The following is a 21364-nucleotide window of genomic DNA, read 5'->3' as shown; positions in this document are numbered from 1 at the left end:
TCATAAAATAATGAGAGGTATAGAGAGAGTTGATGGTAATTGTCTTTTCCCTAAAGTGGGGAATTTCAAGAGTAGGGGGCACATTTTAAAGGTGAGAGGAGAGAATTTTTAAAAAGACATCAGAAGCAAATGTTTTACACAGAAGTTGTTTCGTGTGTGGAACGAACTTCCTGACAAAGTGGTGGATACAGGTACAATTACAATGTTTGAAAGACATTTGGATGGATACATGACTAGGAAAAGTTTGGAGGGACATAGGCGGGGAGCCGGCAGCTGGGACTTGTCTAGTTTAGGATTATGTTTGGCATGGACTCATTGGACTGAAGTGTCTGTTTCTGTGCTGTGACTCACGACTCTGGAACTTGTGTGGCACGTATATAAGGTTGAATTATCAACAAAGTCTTGCATATGAACACACTTGTGCAATGATCAACAAATGTTTTCATTTCTGATCTTATGATCTGGAGAAAGTAATTGATGAAGCATCTAAGATTTGTGGGGCAAGGACACTGCCCTAAGGGAGAAGTTAAATGTGCATTCACATGCAAATCTGGCATGTTGGGTTTCAAAGCAACAGAGGAACCCCACATCTGATCACATCCATCATAATTCTGCACTGATGTTCTGAGCTGACTAGCTTCTTACAAACATAGCCTTCCTTCTTTGGACCAAGTATGACTCCAGCTGGGCCAATATTTAAGTGGGCTGTCGTTGTTTTAAGACAGTTGAACTTTTACATCTCAAAAGACTTCAGATAAAAGTGGTTTTTCTTGCCTTGCCTTCAGGCCTTTCCTAAGGTGTGATTTTTTAAAAAAATTATACATTCAATTGTTTCCTTTATTCCAATTGTTCCAATTATTTTGTGTGACTGGTGGTCAAATTTACTTATAACACTCTAGGTAAAGGAGATCCCATTTGCCCTGAGTTTTCTAAAATAGCATCCAAAGCAGAGTGAAACATCAACCTGTAATTTCTTTTTCACAACTAAGATGATAATTTTAACATTTGAAATGATGTGATTACTAAAATACTGGCAACAACAATTTGACATGTTCACACTGCTGCTAGAAAACCTGAGCTTATTGGAAATCTGGGAGGACAGTGTCCAATATCCTGCAAGCAGATTAAAGCATGCTGTTGGGTGGAAGTGGCAGTGTCCTCTCCTATTTAACCTTAATTGGATTTGTCAGATATTGTAGATCCTTATGATGAAACTAGTGACTCAGGTAAGGAGAATTTAAATGTACATTCACGTGCAAATCGGTATGTTGGGTTTCAAAGCAACAGGGGAACCCCACATCTGATCACATCCATCATGATTTGAAATCCTGACAGAAACGTTTAGTGAAGCAGTCAAATGTGTTTGATTTCCTTTGTTTTTTTTTGTATGAGCTTTCTAATAAAGTACAGTTAAAATGTTTAGCTGATAACAACATGCCCTGTGTTTTTAGGGTACTACTTAGGTCCTTCTATGGAAATAATATAACTATTATATAATATACAACTATTATGAATTAGTTAAATGTCAGTTAATGTTAGAATGTTTTGAGGTGGTTCTTATTACCTCAAGTTTATTTGCAGATGCTCTCTAAAGTAATTAATTGAGATTTTATTGGTTTTTAAACCAAGTGGACTGTAGTGCCTGAAGTGTTCAGACCAGTACTTGACACATTTAGTACAAAAAGAAGTTATAATTATTAAGAAAAGTGTGAGTTAATTAGATTAAAGTTTCAGGCGTTTCAGCTTAAATGGGTATGAATTTTAGCTTGGCTGCAAAAAACAAGGGATAGTCATGTAAATAGACCAGTCTGCCATACATGAGAGGCCATATTACAGCTGAAAATGAATGTACACCAGAAGCCACAGGGGATGAGTAAGAATGTCTTTGTTCACAATGTCAGCCTGAAATAACTGAAAATGCTGGAATTTCCAATAAAAAGGAATATAGTAAAAGCGCTGAATTGTGGATCATTCTGAGTAGACTTTCTATGGTAGCTAATATTTAGTTGGGAAGATCTACTTTCACTTGTGTAGCCATCATCCATAAAGAACAATTGCAAGACAGTTGGAACTAGAAGCCTGTCAAATTCACATAGCCCCAGTGTTCTTTTAAGCTTGAGGCTGAAGCATGTTGTCGTATTATTTATTTGGGTAGCTGTGCTTGAGATTGCTTAGAATTGGTTTTCTTTCCTAAAAGTTGAGTCACAAGAAATTTTCTGCACCAAACTTTACCTATAGTATCTATAATTATTGAAGTAATCTTATGTTTAAGATGAACTACTTGTATGTCTGCATGAATCAAATTGAGTACTGTGACCTGAAAATTATTAAACACACTATTAAAAAAAAAATTAGAATTGGACTATAGTCAGCTAAATTGCTTTGCTTTTTAGGAGCATTCAGTCCTGTGAAAGTAATGACAGACATTATAGAAAAATATTCTTCAAAGTTCACAGCACGCTGGGATGGAATCATGGGTATTGAATACGTCCCAAGGTATGTTGAGTTGTTTATTTTTTGAGTTTTGTCAAAAGTTGCAATAATGAAGGTGAGTGTCCCGAAAGAATGCTGAATTACATCTTCAATTCTACTCTGTTGCTTGTTCCTTTCCATGTTGTTTGCCTTTGTAGTTCCTATTGCATTTGATACAAATTAAATACCGCAAAAAGCATATTTTTAACAGCTACACAGGACTTACCTGGATAGTTAGACAGTTTAATATCTTGATGCCCAGTACCATTTCGCCTCTTTCACCCACCTACTCAATAATCCAGCCATCCACTTCATATGCCTAATCCATCTATCATGCAACTACCCATCACACTCATTCACTTTTGTTGCCAAAGGGTTTGGGGGGATCGAGTATGTCCTGTCTTCCTCCAACACCAAAAATAGTGAATGGCTTGCCAGAGAATTTGTAGGTGGTAATGTTCTTATGAAGCATTGGCCCTTATCCGGTCAGATGATGAGAGTTGTGTGTTTAGGAGCTACTTGTTAAGCTGCAGCAGTGCATGTTGTAAATGGTATACACGGCTGCCATTGAAATTCAGGACTGGGAGAAATTAATTTTAAAATGTTTGTGTATATATGCTAATCAAGTTGGTGGTTTTGTCCTGGATGGTCTCAAGCTTTTAGAGAGTGTTGTTGAGTTCACATTCATTGACGCAAGTGAAGAATATTTCATCACACCCCTCACTTGTGCATTGAGGACAGTGACCAAACTTTTGGGAGTCAGGAGATAGTTACTCACTGCAGAATTCCCAGCCTCTGACCTGTTCTTGTAATCACAGTATTCATGTAACCATCCCAGTTCAGCTTCTGGTCAATGGTAATGCCCTTTATGCTGATTTAACAATGGCCATGTGATTGAATTCAAAGTGATGAAGGCTAGATTCTCTGAGATGTTAATTGCCCAGTACTTGTGTTACTTGCCACTTATTAGGCCAAGCATGAACGTTGCTCCAGTTTTGCTGCATATGTTCTGGTACCTGAGGAATCTCAAACAGTGTGAATATTGTGCAGTGATCTACAGACATTGCTACTGCTCACCTCATGATGGAGAATTGTATTCCATCATTGATGTAGCAGCTGAACATTGTTGGAGTAAGGCCCCTCTGCAAAGGAACTCTTGGAGGGATGCTCTGGGATGGATTGATTGGTCTTCAACAACCACAGCCGTCTTCCTTTGTGCTAGATGTGATTCCAATGAATGGAGAAGTTGTCCCCCGAAAAGATCCCAGAAAAATGTCTGTGTCAGTTGGAGAGAATTTTTGTGCGCCAATGCACTGTGCTCGGTATTGTCACGGTGTAGAAGATTCAGACCACATTTTTAGGAGCATGTTTTAAAAATCTACTTAGCATTAGAGGTTGGTGAGTTTAGATTGACTTCAATTTTACCAGGGCTCCTTGGTGCTACATTTGGTTAAATGCCTTGATGTCACGCTCACCTTACCTCCTGAGTTGAGCTGTTTAGTCTATGATTGGAGCATTGTGAGATCTGAAGTTGAGTGGTCCTTGTGAAACCCAAACTAAGCATCAGTGAGGCAGGTAAAGCTAAGTAAATGCTGCTTGATTGTACTTTGAACAATCCTTTTCATCACTTTTCTGATGAATAAAAGATTATACTGATTACCATTCTTCATTTGTGCATGGCCTGACAATGAGATGAACTTTCTGAATTCTTAAAGAAAAGTTGATTGCAATCTATGGCTTTTTCAGTAGGAATATTTGTTAAAGTATGAGTGTTGAGTGCAATATATTATCCTCCAAAGTTAGACACATTCTTCCTGACGAGGTACAGTAAATATAGATAATAGGAACTGCAGATGCTGGAGAATCCGAGATAACAAGGTGTAGAGCTGGATGGACACAGCAGGTCAAGCAGCATCAGAGGACCAGGAAAGCTGATGTTTCGGTCCTAGACCCTTCATCAGAAATGGGGGAGGGGAAGGGTGTTCAGAAATAAATAGGGAGGGGGGGGTTCTGGAGGGAGGAGGGTAACTTATTCAGGGTAGGCATCCTTAGAAGAGGCTTTGCCGTGGGGTTAAAATTGTATCAGACATAATAGGAACTGCAGAAGCTGGAGAATCCGGTCCCTATTTATTTCAGAACCCCCTTCCCCTCCCCCATTTCTGAAGAAGGGTCTAGGCCTGAAACATCAGCTTTTCTGCTCCTCTGATACTTCTTGGCCTGCTGTGTTCATCCAGCTCTACACCTTGTTATACTGAGGTACAGTAAATATTTGATTTAGCGAGTTGCACTGTAACTATTTTCTGAATTTCTGTTAACGCTTACCTTTCAAGTTTTGCATTTTAATTTTCCAATTGAATAATCAATAGCATTTTACTTCTTTCAGTCATGCAGATTGGGAAGAAATGCTAAGAAGTTGCAATGCATTTGTCTTTTATGGAACAGAGCGTTTTCTTGCAAATGTATTACCTTCAAAAATCATTACCATGAATCTTCCAGGTACAGTTGGTCTTGTTATACTGAGTTGTATGATTAAAATTTCTTAGAATTCTTCTCATGTCAGTTACAGTTCAAATGTTTTAATGGAAAGTTCTTATTGTCTCATGTGAGCTCTTTCCAGTTGCTTTATACAAAAGAAGTTATGCAGGACGAGGATCTCTCCTATCCATGCTAATTTGAATTCTGGCAGGGCACATTAGGATACGTGGCACTGAAGGCTTGCATATTCTATGTGTAACACCTTATCCTAAAAGACGCACTTTGAGATAATGGACTGAATATCAGAAGGAAAAAATAACAGTTCAATAGATTTATCCTGGGAAAAAGTTTCTCTCCGTATCCAGTTCTCTTGTACAATTATGATACCATTTAAAATACTATCATGCCTTTTTGTTTTCTCTGATCATTTTGTTTGTACGTAAATCAGGAACAGTAATGGGGCCCTCCAGTTGAGGTAATGTACATTTTGCTGAACACATCTGCAACAGTTCAGCCTCATTCTTTTAACTCAAACTGACCTAGAGGCATTTGAATGTCACCAATAGTCCATAAAAATTGCTAAAATTTTCCGGTCCCTCAGACAGCTGCGAATTGGCTGCTTTGCATGACAATGCGTTCATGATGTTTTGTCATAGTAGGTTTTCAAATTATTTTTGTTTTGACCTCTCTTGTCCCTGCTAATCAGGCCATCATGACCTTAAGCTCGGGTATTTATGCACCCTTACCCATTTCCAATTTAGACCTATTCATCACCTCTTTCCCAAGACAGCACCAGCTCAGAACGGCCCATTAATGCTGAAATAAGCAATCAAGATGATATTAAGTGCAAATCAAGACTTTTTTGTTTGATATGTTATTACAAAATTTTCATATCATACATCAAAATATCATTCAGTGTTTGAACCGAGGAGTAGTCATCTGGATTTACGTGAACACTTGCAAGTGGTTATACTTTGTGGTATCCAGCACATGCAGCTGAAGTGGAGACGGTCTGCTAGCTTTTCTGTTTTGTGGCTTCAGATGACAGTTTTAGATGCCTAAAACCAAGAATGGTAAAACATAGGTTTACTTGCTACCTGTGCAGAAGCTGCTTCTGATGTCATGACTTGATGCAATGTTGTTGAGCCATCATCAGCACGACTGGCACTTTGAAAGGAGTACCCCTGAGCTTCTCACACCTATTCTACCACCTTAGCAATGTCCACTGTCCTTGCTGCATGTTGAGTGCATGAGAATGGGTTAAGGTATTTTGTGTCCATCTTGTAGATGTATTCCTCCACAGAGTTCCGTGCTGAGGCAGCTGTGTGTAGGCCAGCACACACACTCATCTCATGTATCTCATGTATCTCATTGAATGTAATGTTACACGTTAGTCATTATTCTGTCAATGGAGAAGGCCTTGCACTCAGGCCAGAGAGGTGGGTGCCACTACCCCTTTGTCTGTGCATGTGGAAGGCTTGACAGATGCCTACGCATGTCATGCCCTTGTTAGCACCTACCACCTTGGTGTAAACTCCAGGAACTGCAATCAATAAGAAACTTATTGTCACTGAAGTATTCCCCACTCCTTGACTGCATCTCTCTGTTTCTCCACTGAATGCTTGCATGCATACTTCTGTGCCATTCTCACCAGCTGGTTCCACCTTTTCTAACTAATGCCCACAGACCTGAAACTGTCTGTGCTGGAGAGGGTCTTTTAGAATGATGTGACACCGTCTCAGATAGTGGCTTCTCCTTTAAAGTTCTGCTCCTTGGCAGTTGATTCCCTGTGAGACTTCCAACAAGGCCTCTTGGTAAAGCTGGATAGTCTTCCCATTCACTCAACTGGAAAGAACACCTCTCTCTCTCTTACCAAAGTGCACTTGCTGCCTTCAGAAACACCACCTGACAGGTATTGCTAAATTTTGCAACCACGTTTCTGTAACGTGATTAATGATAACCAAGCAGTTTTGCCATTTTTATGTTTTCTTTTACACCCCTGGAGGTGTCCTTTCTTTTACAGGCATTGGCAGCTGCCACTTCCAGAAGGTGAGGCAGCAATGGTGGAGGTCCTCCTATCAATCCTTTGATTTTGGGAGCTTGCCCACTTATCCTCAACTAGACAGTAAATGTGATGCCTGAGATCAGATAGATTATCCCAACAGAAACCACATCGGCTATCTGATACTGATACAAGACAAGGTGGGGATCTAGCAATTTGCATAATATCAGGGCCACTATCCCAAAACAAAGGTTCTGCTCATCATATCAGCGTAGAACAACATCATTTCCCACTCTGCAATTTAATTAAGAGGGACTGAAACTATAAGGTCTAGCATTGGCATAAATTGTATTTGTGAGCGTAGACATTAGTAGTATATGAAAGAATAACACAACTAACAGATTGTATAATAAAACATACATTAACTTTTAGCATTTTAACTGATAGTTTGACTTGTATCATGTCACATCTGTTTACCTAGAATGCCAGTTAATGATTATTCTGGATCTGGCTCAAACATGTCAAAGTTTTCGTCATCAGTCCGTTCTGGACAGACCAAAGAGGTAATGCATTTGAAAATTTGATATAGTTAGAAAAGTTGTCTATGTTTCTTAAACGTGATTAGAATTGCACTAACGTGTCATTTGGAATGTTTATGCATTGCCCTTTTTTAAGTACAAATTTGCTGGAGGCTGTGTGCAACTTCCTTTCCCCATCAGAAACAAAGCCTCAATTTTACATTGATAATGGGAACTGCAGATGCTGGAGAATCCAAGATAATGAAATGTGAGGCTGGATGAACACAGCAGGCCCAGCAGCATCTCAGGAGCACAAAAGCTGACGTTTCTGGCCTAGACCCTTCATCATGATAGAACCTCTCTGATGAAGGGTCTAGGCCCAAAACGTCAGCTTTTGTGCTCCAGAGATGCTGCTGGGCCTGCTGTGTTCATCCAGCCTCACATTTCATTATCTCAATTTTACATTGACTGGTAGCTACAGTTCAATGATCAACACCAACTGCCTGAAATTTAATCTACTGCTAAAGGCAAGACAAGAGCATAGTAAACACCTTAGCTCCTTGAGCTATTCTGCCATTCAGTACAATCATGGCTTAACTATCTCAACTGAACCTTTCTACCCAAATCCATTGATTTTCTGAGACCAAAACTCTGCCAATTTCAGTCTTTGTTTGTTTTAACTTATTCATTCATGGGATCTGGGCATCATCAGCTGAGCCATCATTTATTGCCCATCCCTAGTTATCTTCAAGCAGCTGGCGGTGAGCTGTGTTCTTGAACCAAGACAGTCCATTTGCTGTAGGTACTCCACAATGCTGTTAGGGCGGAAATTCCAGCATTTTGGCCCAGTCATACTGAAGGAGCAGCGATATATTTCTTGGAAGGGATTTTGCAGGCAGCAGTGTTTCCATGCGTTTGCTACCACTGTCCTCCTCAATAAATGTGGTTGTATGTTTAGAAGGTGCTTTGGTGAATTTCTGCAGTGCTTCTTGTGGATAGTACAAGCTGCTGCTGGAATCATTGATCAAGGAAACCAAACAGGCTGATTTATCCTGAATGGTGTAGAGCTTATTGAGTGTTGTTGGAGCTGGACTCATTTAGACAAATGGGAAGTATTCTATTGCAGTCCTGAACTGTGCCATGCAGTTGATAGACAGAGTTTGGTCAGTCAGGAGGTGAGTTATTTGCTGTAGGATTCCCAGGCTCTGATCTGTTCTTGTAGCCACAGTACTTGTATGACTAGTCCAGTTCAATGTCTGGTTAATCGAAATACCAGGATATTGATAGTGGGGGATTCAGCAATGCTAATACTATTGAATGTTAAGGAGTGATGGTTTGATTTGGTCTTATTGGAGATGATTATTGTCTGGCAGTTGTGAGGCAAGAATGCCACATAATACTTGTCAATGCAAACCTGGAGATGTTGCAAGACTTATTACATTTGGACGGGATCTGCTTCATATCTGAGCAAATGGTGCTGAACTTTATGCAGTCATCAGTAAATATCCCCACTTCTGACCTTATAATGGTGAGAAGGTTATTGATGCAGCAGACAACGATGGTTAGCCCAGGAAACAACTTTGAGGAGCTCCTGAAAAGATGTTCTGGAGATGAATTGACTGACTTCCAATAACCATAACCATGTTCCTTTGTACTAGCTATAATTACAATCAGTAGATAATCTCCCCCCAGTTCCGACTGACTCCAGTTATGTTTGAAATCCTTGATGCCACACTCTGTCAAATGTGGTCCTGATATCAAGGGAAGCCACTGTCACCTCACCACAGGAATTCAGCTCCTTTGTTTGGACTAAGGCTGTGCTGAGGCCAAGAGCTAAGTGACCCTGAAGGAACCCAAACTGAGCAACGGCAAGCAGATTTTTTTTCCGATATTTATGAGATGAGGGCATCACTGGCTAGGCAGCATTTATTGCCCATCCCTAATCCCAGAGGGCCATTCAGGGTCAACCAAATTGCTTTGGATCTGGAGTCAAATGTAGGCCAAACTGGCTGAGGATGGCAGTTTCCTTCCTTAAAGGACATTAGTGAGCCAGATGGAACATGGTTTTTCTGACAATCGGCAATGGATTCATGGCCATCATCAGATTCTTAATTCCAGATATTTTATTGAATTCAAATTCCACCATCTGCTGTGGTGGGATTCAGACCTGGGTCCCCAGAACGTTATCTGGGTCTCTGGATTAACAGTCCAGCGATAATACAGCTAGGCCGTTGCCTTCCCTGATGAGAGTTTTGCCAAGCAAGTATTGCTTGATAGAACCTGTGATGACCGCTTCTATCACTTTAGATGAGCAGAAGTAGGTCAATGAGGAAGAATCACATGAGTCTTACAGTGCAGAAGGAAACCATTCATCACCGGCTCTTCAAATGAGCATCCTCTCGCCAATTTCACACTTTTTCTCAAGCAGTAATTAGCTTTATGGATTTGTCCTGCTTTGTGCACGGGTCATATCAGGATGATTATCCTAGATTGTCAAATAGATGCCATTGTTGCAGTTTGGAATATACAGAACAATCTACAACCAATTCTACATGCATCTCACTCAACATTATTCTGACACAGTTTTCCAGATTGAAACCTTTAATTACGCAAGTGGCAAACTTACCGTAGACAGATCCTGCCATAGCTTATCAGTAATCGCCAGAAGCTGTTGAATTAAGCACCACAAAGATCTTCAGTAAAATTTAGTCACAGACTGATGTATCAATTGCTGGCTGGGGATGTAGGAGAATGGTTTCACTTGTCAATGATAGCAGGCTGGATATTGAGGCACAACTAGAAGTGCATTATAAACTATTTTAATTTTCAGTAGTAACAACATAAAGATTGCCACCAGAGCAGCATGCAATGTTTGTTTGGACAGTTAAGAGGAATTATTGTGAACATTTCACTATCCTTGGTCTAAAAAGGCTTTTTCCCTCACTACATCATTATCCATGTATTTTCTCATTCAATTTTTCTTTAATCTTTTGCAGTGCAATGCAGTTGTCAATGGAGAAACAAATGGATGCAGCAATACTCCTAAGCCTGACTGGAGTACGCTCCATAATGATGAATCAATGGCATAGTACACTTCGCGACAATGCCAAAACATTTAATAAACTTGCGAAAAGTAAGTGTTACATGTATTTTGCGCAGTCTTTTAATATTCCATTTTTAAGCAAAGCTAATTCCAAGTAATAAAAAACGGCGCAGTTCCCACCTCCTAAACTTGATGTAAAGCTTGGTTCATAAAATCTTCTTTAATTTTCTCATTGTGTGAAGTTCTTAGCATATTTCCTTATAATTCTTCTACTTTTAAATATCTCTTATAGGTTTATTAATATTCTTAACTCTAATGAAAATAGATTTAAGAATTTTTTCAGAACTATATCCCCATATTTTGAATGCAAGCGTAGTACCACTAGAATGGCACTTTTCCATCTCATTTGTGTCCACCCTGCAATCAGGTGTTTGAATTGTGTTCTTTGAGAAAAAACATCATGATTGGAACTATTTTCAAATTGCCCCACTGCAGCTGCAAGCCAGGAGAAACATGGGCATTTGATTAGCATTGGTCATTGCTGTTCTGTGTAGACATTCAGCAACAGCTGGGAGTATTGATCTATTGGCACTAGCCTCTGGCTTCAGCATGTCCTGAATATTTATGTATATACTATCCACATTTCGATGCAAGCTCCTAATACCTGCTTTAATTCTGAAGTTTGATCTCTGATCTTAGTGGAATGAAGTATACTGTTAATTTCAACAAACGTGATCTTTCATTCCCCTGTCCCCTTCACACAGCCAAGTTAAAGCAGCAGACTATCTAAGACTACTGGCACTTTTTTCACTGGAGGTGCAATGACATTGTCTGTTGTCTCTGCTAACTATGAAAGTCTTACATACAGAGAGTTTGAGTTGTTTCAACTCAATAAATTGTGGATATGAATTCCTTCCATACCAAACTTTGAAATATTTCTTTAATTTAATGACATAAATAAAAATTTTCAATTTTTTGATCTATAAAATGCACCAATTTTGATAAAAATGAGCAAAGAATAAATTTTATCCCTGGCCTTTGGTTTTCAGTCAGAGCCTGAGACTTAGTGTCAAAACAGGTGGCCTCTCATGTGGGGCAGGGGTGTACAGTAGGGCGTTATGACATCTTCTAAAGTCATCATACCAAGAAATAGCAACATGAACAGGACGTAGCGAGTGAAATGGAAAAATCCCCCTTTGTCATCTGATTAAGGTTATTGGCCTCTCATTTGTTAGGGTGTCGGTGAGTACAGTGAATGCAGTCCAGAGAGACAGTGACAATTCAATGCAACCTGGTGTTACAGGTCAATTCCAATTGCTTGCATAGATGCTGGTGGCTCTCAAGGTTAGTGGCCCTGAATATCTTCATCTCAGACTTGATCCATGCTACAAGTGGAGACACATGCAGCATCTCCCAGGCACCAGCAGCACGTCAAACTTAAAATGTTTGTGGGCATCAATCCGATAGATCCATAGATTCTGGATGCATGATTGGATTCCCCAAAGTCCAAGAAATTATTGACTACCACATGTCACCAGGGTTCCAGTGGCCAGGCAGAAGCACTCCTGAATTGCAAGGAATTTCACTCCTTTAACGGTCATGTGGCAGTTGTATGAGCTGTATCCCATGAGCAGAATATATTCTCAGTTCACTAAGGTATCTACTGAATAGTTGGCTGATAACATTGATGAGGAACCCTTTTTTTCACTGTTGAGAAGAACAGACATTTATTTGTTGAAGTGAAATTTAGATGGTTGGACTAATCAGGTAGCATTCCGCAATATGCACCAGTCAGACTCGCACTAATTGTGAATATCTGCTACAACTTGCACAAATTCGAGCAGTAGAGGGGACAAGTTCTAGCTGAAGAAGACATCATGGATTATAAGGCATCCTTACACAAGGATGCTGAATAGGACTCAGAAAAGAAGCTGAAACATTCAGATCAACTTCCTAGACCACTTGGAGGGCCTCAGAATTTAGGTGTTGTAGACAACTGGGGAGGTTGCAATCCTGAGACATTTTCATACAGTGCATCATGCCAGCAATCTAGTAGTCCAATGGCCCACTATAACCTCACCTGCCCAATAATAAGCCCACAGCATTTTGGCTATCAGTGCATGCCATCTCAGTGATAGTCCTTTCCATTATAAAACCATAAGATCTCGGAGCAGAATTAGGTTATTCAGCACATTGAGTCTCCTCTGCCAATCAGTCATAGCTAGCGTTGAGAAACATATTCCCCTGCCTTCACCCCATAACCCTAATCCCCTCACTAATCAAGAATCCCGCTTTGTTTTACATATAATCAGTAACCTGGCCTCACCTCTGCCCCTGGCTCTCTTGAAGTTCTCGTATGCTGCTGGTGTCTTCCGCTGTGTAAATTGATGCAATTGATCTATTCATTTCCTGCACCATTTCTTTGTTCTCTGTTACAACTTTTCCCCTCTCAGTTTCCAGCTATCCAATGTTCTTTCTTGTCTCTCCTACATTTTAAATTTCAAAAACAACTCTTGCAGTCTTCTTTAATATTACTTGCTAGCTTATTATCATTTCATTTTACCCCACAGTTTTTGTTTAAATTACCCTCTTTTGGTTTTTAAAGGCTTCCCAATCATCAAGCCATACAGCACAGAAACAGATCCTTCAGTCCACCCAGTCCATGCCAAACATAATCCCAAACTAAACTAGTCCTCCCTGCCTGCTCCTAGCCCATGTTCCTGAAACCTTTTCTATTCATGTACTTATCCAAATGTCTTTTAAAAGTTGTGATTGTACACACATTTACCACTTCATCAGGAAGTTCATTCCACATGCAACCTACCCTTTGTGTAAAAATTTTGCCCTCATGTCTTTTTTAAATCTCTCTCCAAACTCCTTAAAAATATGCTGTTCAGTCTTGAAATTGCCCCAAACAAGGTAAAGGCAAGTGCCATTAACTCTGTCTAATCCTGTCATTACTTTATAAACTTCAATAACATCGCCACTCAACCCCCTACATTCCAGTGAACAAGGTCCCAGCTTATCCAGCCTTTCTTCTTAACTCAAACCTTCCATATCCAGCAATGTCCTGGTAAATCTTTTCTGACCCCTCTCCAGCTTAATAATACCCTTCTGATAATAGGGTGACCAGAACTGGACACAGTAGTCCAGAAGAGGCCTGTCCAATGTCCTGTACAACCTCAGCATAACTTCCCAACTCATGTACTCAATGAAGGCCTGCGTGCTAAATGCCTTTTTTAACCATCCTGTCTCTACATGATGCAAACTTCAAAGAATTATGTATCTGCACCCCTAGGTCCATCTGTTCCAAAACACTACCCAAGTCTATATTAGTTTTCCAGTTTGCCATTTCATATGGTATGCTTTTTCACTTGCTTTTATGATCTTCCTGACTGCTCTTGTCAGACATGGTTGCCTCATCCTCCTCTTTGTAGTCTTCCTTGGGATGAATTTCTGCTGTGCCTCCAAAATTATCTCCAGAAACTCCTGCCATTGCTGCTCTACGATCTTCCCTGTCAGGCTCTCCTCCTAATCAAATCAGGCCAGCTCCCCCTTGCTCCCCTTGTCTTTTGAGTTACCTTTACTCAAATGTAATACTGATTCCAACTTTTCCCTCTCAAGGTGCAGGGTGAATTCTATCATATTATGATCACTGCCTCTTAGGAGCTCCTTCACCTTCAGCTCCCTAATTTGTCTGCTTCATTAAACATCACCAAATCCAGAACTGCCTATTCCCAAGTGGGCTCAACCACAAGCTGCTCCAAAACCCATCTCATAGACATTGCAGGAATTCCTTTCGTTGAGATCTGCTACCAACCTGATTTTCCCCCAGTCCACCTGCATACTGAAGATCCTATGATTATTGTAATAGAGCCTTTCATATCTCCTGATTCATTTTCTTCCCCATATCTTGACTACTGCTAGGCCTGTACGTAACTTCTGTCTTTTTCCCTCAGTGGTTCCTGAACTCTGCCTACATACATTCTACACCTTGTGATTCCATCACTCCTTGCTGTCAATTTAAATTCATTTCTTACTAACAAGGCAACCCACCTCTTCTGTCCATCGTCTTGTCCTTTGATTTTGAGTTATTTGAACATTTGCTAAATTGCGGACGATATGGGAACTGAAGTTAACAATTTAATGCAATGCCAGTCTAATTTCTTCGTAAGCGTAATGTAGAAAATTAGTTGGTTATCCCTCTGAATTTAATTCTGAGAACAGTTTTCTGTAACTTGGATCCTGAGGGTTTATGAATCTCAAGTACATGATAATATTTGAAACTGAACTATGTTCGGCTATAAATCTCAAACTGTCCACTCCAGGGATATAATTTTCTCCTAGCCTTTAGAGACCTAATAAAGCTTTTAGCTTAGATAACAAGGTGGAGAGCTGGATGAACACAGCAGGCCAAGCAGCATCAGAGGAGCAGGAAAGCTCATGTTTCGGGTCAGGGAGGGTCCAGACCCAGAACATCAGCTTTTCTGCTCCTCTGATGCTGTTTGGCCTGCTGTGTTCATCCAGCTCCACACCTTGTCATCTCAGATTGTCCAACGTCGGCAGTTCCTACTATCTCTGAAAGCCTTTAGCTTATTTTGTTGCTGATGGTGGAGGAAGATACTCCTCAAAGATAAATTATGTAGAATCCCAAGCTCATTTGCAACCTCCCAGGAGATCCCCTTAGAATAGAACAGAGTGAGGGGGGACCATAAGACCATAAGACATAGGAGTGGAAGTAAGGCCATTCAGCCCATCAAGTCCACTCTGCCATTTAAATCATGGCTGATGGGCATTTCAACTCCACTTCCCTGCCCTCTCCCCATAGCCCTTGATTCCTTGTGAGAACAAGAATTTGTCTATCTCTGCCTTGAAGGCATCTAACGACCCGGCCTCCACTGCGCTCCGTGGCAATGAATTCCACAAGCGTTTTCCTTCCAGCCAGTGAGAGGAAGATCCTGAGACATGATGATTACGTCATGTGAAGTGAGATTCTCAGCTACAAGGCAATACCATTAAAACACATCAGAAACACTTCTACCATCTCAAGAATAGTGACAGTGCAGCTCTTGTTTTCTCCAGCTCACCCAGCAATTCATAGAAACAATCCTTTCTGTCCAACTCCTATCCCCTGTAAGCATCCTGAAAACTCCCTCTATTCCATCACATTAGTTATGACCACACATAAAAGCATGCTATATCAGTATTTTGTTACAACACTCCCTCCACGACAACCACTTGTAGCATTTTCTCACTTAATATCCTTGGCAAGGGAATCAAAAAATGCTACAAAGACAAATTCAAAGATCAGAACTATCTTGGCAATCTTCCAATCACAACAGCATATGGATCTAAATGAACTGATCTACAATTGTGTCTCCCATCAAATGCTGCTTCTAGCTATGTCAATATTTAATAAAGCTATTTCTTAGATTTTACTCAGTGGATCTGCTGCTGAACAAGTCTTCTCTCTCCACCAGCTAAAATTGGGAATGAATTTTTTTACTAACTACTTTATAAATGAGCAACCCACTTGTTTTGAGTAGTTGCATGTGCTACTTGAGTCAGCTTCCAAGTTCAGTGGTCCTTGTCAGGTTTCCAGTGGGTATGGAGAAATTCAGCTCATCTGAGGGGTATTTAAGGTTAAAAACAGATCCTCTGAGTTTTTATGCAAGTGTTCACCCTTCCTCAAAACTGTTTGCCTAACTAATCTAGTGCATTCCTTACCAGCTCCTAGAATCCACAGATGTATAAAAAAAGTTATGATCAAATACCAATGTGCACTGAGGAACCAGTAGAGTAAAATTTCCTGGGATAATTATACAAATTTCTTAAGAAAAGAAGTCTCCATCAATTTTAGTAAAAACAGCAATATTATTAACATGTTTAAGAATAGGAACTGCATTTTTTTACTTCATGGATGACTTTGAAACTACACTACATGAATATGTACAAGGTATTCCTGACATTAGGTGACAAAAAGCAATCACTCACCCTTCCTTGGTTTGCATTTAGATTAAATGTAAATATTAGTGCCAAGAATCACATTTTCCAATGTCAAGCATTATTCTGAGTAAATTAACTACTTCCAATATTTCACTGACTACAAATTATAAGGTTTTAATGAACCATGTTGAATACTGAGTTTCTATTTGGACGTGTTAATATTTTTAGCATATGAACACACTGAGTGATGATTTTAACCATTAATGATCATGTTTGTTTTTAGATTTGTTGGAAGTTGGCAAGACAACTGGCCAGACAATTCTTGAAATAATCAAATCTGGAGCAGAAAATGAGCGTACAAATGATAATCAATTGCCTCCTAAGAATTCAGATGCTTTAGGTCTGTAAGCAGTTGTCTTACTTTGCAAAATTGATGAGTGTGGAAGTCAGGGGCTCATGCGACTGAACATGTGGCAGAGGAGATGATGTGGGAGGGAACACTTTAGGTTTCTGGGGCATCTGGACTGGTGTAGGAGGAGATGGGATAAATGTACAATTTCTATAGGTTGAACTTTCACAGGGCCAGGACCTGCGATATGGTGTTTTGCTAATGCTGGTGGAATTGTTTAAACTAACTTGACACAAGGATGGAAACTGGACTGTAGATTCAGAAAGGGGTGAAGCAAAATTTTAACAAGTCAGAAAATTTGAGAGTGAACATGGAAGGTCAATACAAGAAAGTCGAGAATGTAGATAAAAGGAAGTTGTTCACTGATTACAAGCATACATGTCAAAGGAAGGAGTCTAACAAGCAAACTGAGCTAAAAGCACTAATAGAGACTTAGATGTATGGTATCACATCTATCTCTGGAAAAGGCAGAGTGGCAGCTCAACATAATACAGAGGAGGATAAAAGTGCGGAAGAAATTACAATGTTATTTGAAGAAATGATGATAGCAATGAGGCAGGACGTGCTAGAAATGTCTCAAATGAGGTATTAGGATTGATCTAAGCAAGAAAAATAAAATGGAAAACCACACTGCTGGACCACTGATTGGTTCAGTGATAGAAAACAAACTTCGTGGGCAATGTGTGTTATAGTGATTGCATGCTTCCAGTGGGATTTCATAGGACTCAGTACTGATTGTACAATAGACCCTAAAGCAGTCAGGAAAATGTTTCAGAAGCGAGAACCTGTATGGCAGCAATTATAGATAATATTAACTAGGTGCAAATCAGTTCGAAAGGTGTAGAGGATGCTGAATATTTAAAATACATTGGGAATTTTTTAAGGCAGTATAAAGTAAGACAAACAAGAAAACGGATAGTTCTGAATGTGGTTTCAGGAAATGAAGCTAGGCAAGTGAAAGAATATTTTAAGACCAGTGATTATAATACATTTAGATCTCGAATCGTTGTGGTAGAAGATAAAGATATATCAAAAGTAAAAGTTTTAAATTGGGGAAGGGCAAATGTTACTCAGTTAAACTGTGATTTTGCAAAACTGAACTGGAAATAGCTGCTTGAAGATCAATCAGTTTCAGAGCTGTTGGAAACATTTAAGGAAGTGATAATGACAGTTCAGAACAAATATATTGATTTCTTCAAAGAAAAACAGCAGGACTCCTAAATCTAGACTCTACTGGGGACTAGCCCAGATACAAGTCACACCTGCTCTACAGGCATAATATAGTATCTCTGAACAGGTTGATTAGGAAATATAAAATTTTGGTATGGCTTTTACCAAGGTCCCACATGGCATACTGCTCAGAAACGTAAAAGCTTGTGGGAAAGCAATCAATTTGATGGGTTCAGTGATAGAAAACAAACTTCGTGGGCAATGTGTGTTATCGTGACTGGATGCTCCCAGTGGGATTTCATAGGACTCAGTACTGATTTGTTGTTGTTCATAGAGTATAGCTATGAATTTCAGCCTAAATATTGCGAGTATAATTAAGAAGCTTGTGAAAACTAGCTGGGCGATTAACAGAAAGGAAGAAAACTGTTGACTGCAGTAAGTTATCAATAGATTGTTTGGTCAGAAAAATAAGTGCCAATGAATATTAAGCCAGAAAAATGAAGTAGTGCATTCATGGAGAACAGATAAACTGAGGGATTGCACAATAAATGATAAGATTCTGAGAAATGTAGATGAACAATGAGAGACCTTAGAGTCCTCTTCCACAGATCCCTGAAGGTAGCAGGGCAAGTCGATAAGAGTGGTCACCTAAGGGAAAAAAAATTCACCTACCAAGTCTGAAGGGTCTGATGTAAATCTCATTAGTAAGTGGCAAGAGGTCTATTTGCATTTATTTGCCTGCTATTAGCACTTCATCTCACCTCAATGATGTGCATTTTCTTATTCTCCAGTGCACAGACAGAACTAGTTGTTGACAATTACAGACAAAATCAGGACAAGTACTTGATGATTTAACTTGCCGCTTGTTCCTGCAACTCTCATTGTTGTCAACGTGTTGGCAGCTTCACTGGGCGGTCAGGACACGGCTATTGGGCATCTAATCCACAAAGGATATACTTGGACACCCATTTGCCTCGTACTATAGGAATCCATCACCAAATCAGTTACTTTCATTATTTTCCATAAAGTCATGCCTGAAAGAACAGTCCAATGTTGGTAATGAGTTAACATATGGAGACAGTGCCGACTGGATTATTGAATTTGAAAAGAAAATGGGGAGGGGGTGGTACAGAAAGCATGGAGGTCAAGGCTTAGGCTAACCAGGCCATTGAGAGAACAACATTGCCTGAAATAAATGCAAATAGACCTCTCGCCACTTACTAATGAGATTTACATCAGACCCTTCAGAGTTGGTAGGTGAATTTGTTTTTTCCCTTAGGTGACCACTCTTATCGACTTGCCCTGCTACCTGGGACCTGGATTCGAATCCACCCTCGGGCGACTGCCTGTGTGGAGTCTGCACATTCTCCCCGTGTCTGCGTGGGTTTCCTCCGGGTGCTCCGGTTTCCACCCAGAGTCCAAAAATGTGCAGGCTAGGTGGATCGGCCATGCTAAATTGCCCGTAGTATTCAGAGGTGTGTGGGTTATAGGGAGATGGGTCTGGGTGGGATATATCAAGGGGCGGTGTGGACTTTTTGGGCCAAAGGGGTTGTTTCCATGCTGTAGGGAATCTAATCTAATCTAATCTAATCAAAATACTTTGGACCAATAATTGTGCCTTAAACATTAAATTGACAATGGCATTGATGGGATGTCTTATTTGCACAGGATATGTAGGCACTGGGTGAGTTCTATTTCATCTCTAGTGCCTGCCTGCTGTCCACACAGACCAGAAACTCGAGCATCACTGTGTTTCTCTGAAAAGAAAAGCCATGATTAAAAAAAGTAAATGGTGTTACTGTAACTCCTTAAATGTCAAGACTCAGCATTAACTGCTTCATTGAGTTTCAGTGCAAACTCAAAGTTTTACCCCAAAATGCACAGATATTTGTGGAGTCCAGGGTAACCCCTCCCTAAGCCACCATTAGCACTGTGGAAGTACGCATAAAAAAGAAACGTAGGGTGAAATTGTCTGCATCCCTCCGAAATTGGAAGACAGTGTGAACACAGCTTTCTGTGTCGAGGTCTTGCTTTAAAAAAAAACTTCTAATGTTTGTTTCCAGACTCCAACTCCAGAATGGGTCCCTCCATGGTGAGCTCAGATACCCTGCAAATGTCCATTATACCTCATCTCACAGAATGTCAGTAGACTTGGCTGGATCCTGTTGATGCTGAAGGAGTGGGGACTTCCAACATATGGAATTTTATCATTACATCTTTTATGCAGGGTTTAGCATCCCATGATTATCAATATTATTTTAGTGTCTCTCCAATAATTGTTGATCCAGGCATTTTAATTGCCATCTATTTTCACATATTTATTGGGAGTAAATGTGAATCTATTTCAATTAAGTTGTGATAATTTGCTTGGTTACATTTTTTAAGATCTCTGTTTTTCCTTCCCTGCAGTGGAAGATGACTCCTTATCTGGACACCCTACTTCACTGGCACGCGATCATTCAGAAGAATTACACAGTTTGCAAACTGCTTTTAATTTCATCCTTTATGGACTACCAAATCTAATTGTCACTTAGTCTATTGAAAGGCAAAGTATTAAATCTTCTGCTACAAAAAATGTTTATCCTCTTACACTGTAAGCTGCTAGAAATCAGTACACAGTTGATCCATAAAGTATGTTCTAGTTCAACCTCACCAGTCCAAAATACTTTGGACCAATAATTTTTCAATCTGAGTATAGAATGACATTAGAATGTCATAAATGTGGATCAGAAAATGCAGTAGGTAGAAGTATTTACCTGATGTATAAAGCAATGATAAAATATTTCAAAACTGTAATAAAAATGTTTACTTATCCAAATATTGTATCTTCTGTGTTTTCACTACCAAGTACTGTATTAAAATTATTCCAATGATATGGAGGAAACAAAGGATTCTGTACACTGATTAATTCACCAATTGTTGCAAGGGGTTTAGAAGGCAGTGGCTGAATATCAACAGCAAGAATATCTGATTCTGGTTCCTCTCTGGTATACCATCACCCCTGGTGTGGCTCTTTTAATCAGAAGTGCTGTCATGATGTGGCAATAGCCATTGTGTTTGAGTTTGAGTTTATCTGCTCTGACAGACAATCCCCTGTTCTCTCAGGCCCCAGCCATTTCTTCAGGTTTACTCTCCCACTCCCCCATCACATCAACCTGCACCGTCATGTCTCACTGAGAGGTAATGACAATTTTCAAGCTTCCAAGTATTGTCCCAGTTGGGGAAAAGGTTTCAGAAGCCCAACTTTAGCAGTTTGAAGGTACTAATACGTCTTGTAATGTGTGAACATATTATTTGAGTGATGATTATCCCAAAACTGCCTAAAGCTG

General features: G+C 39.9%; 1 protein-coding gene across 1 annotated transcript in view; it reads left to right on the top strand.

Annotated features, from left to right (window-relative positions):
* Positions 1 to 20923, top strand: part of LOC125462080 (cilia- and flagella-associated protein 46) — a 216794-nt gene extending 195871 nt beyond the window's left edge. The window contains exons 53-59 of the mRNA XM_048551592.2: positions 1191 to 1226; positions 2394 to 2496; positions 4856 to 4968; positions 7431 to 7512; positions 10464 to 10600; positions 16740 to 16856; positions 20445 to 20923. Of these exons, the coding sequence (XP_048407549.2) occupies positions 1191 to 1226; positions 2394 to 2496; positions 4856 to 4968; positions 7431 to 7512; positions 10464 to 10600; positions 16740 to 16856; positions 20445 to 20569 (713 nt within the window). The 3' untranslated portion in view covers positions 20570 to 20923. The remainder of the gene's footprint in view (positions 1 to 1190; positions 1227 to 2393; positions 2497 to 4855; positions 4969 to 7430; positions 7513 to 10463; positions 10601 to 16739; positions 16857 to 20444) is intronic.
* Positions 20924 to 21364: the final 441 nt, after the last annotated feature.

This window comes from Stegostoma tigrinum, chromosome 20 (genome assembly GCF_030684315.1).
Source record: "Stegostoma tigrinum isolate sSteTig4 chromosome 20, sSteTig4.hap1, whole genome shotgun sequence".
In the NCBI taxonomy this organism is placed as follows: domain Eukaryota; kingdom Metazoa; phylum Chordata; class Chondrichthyes; order Orectolobiformes; family Stegostomatidae; genus Stegostoma; species Stegostoma tigrinum.
Note: the sequence above shows the minus strand (reverse complement) of the source record. Positions and strands in the feature narration are given on the sequence as shown.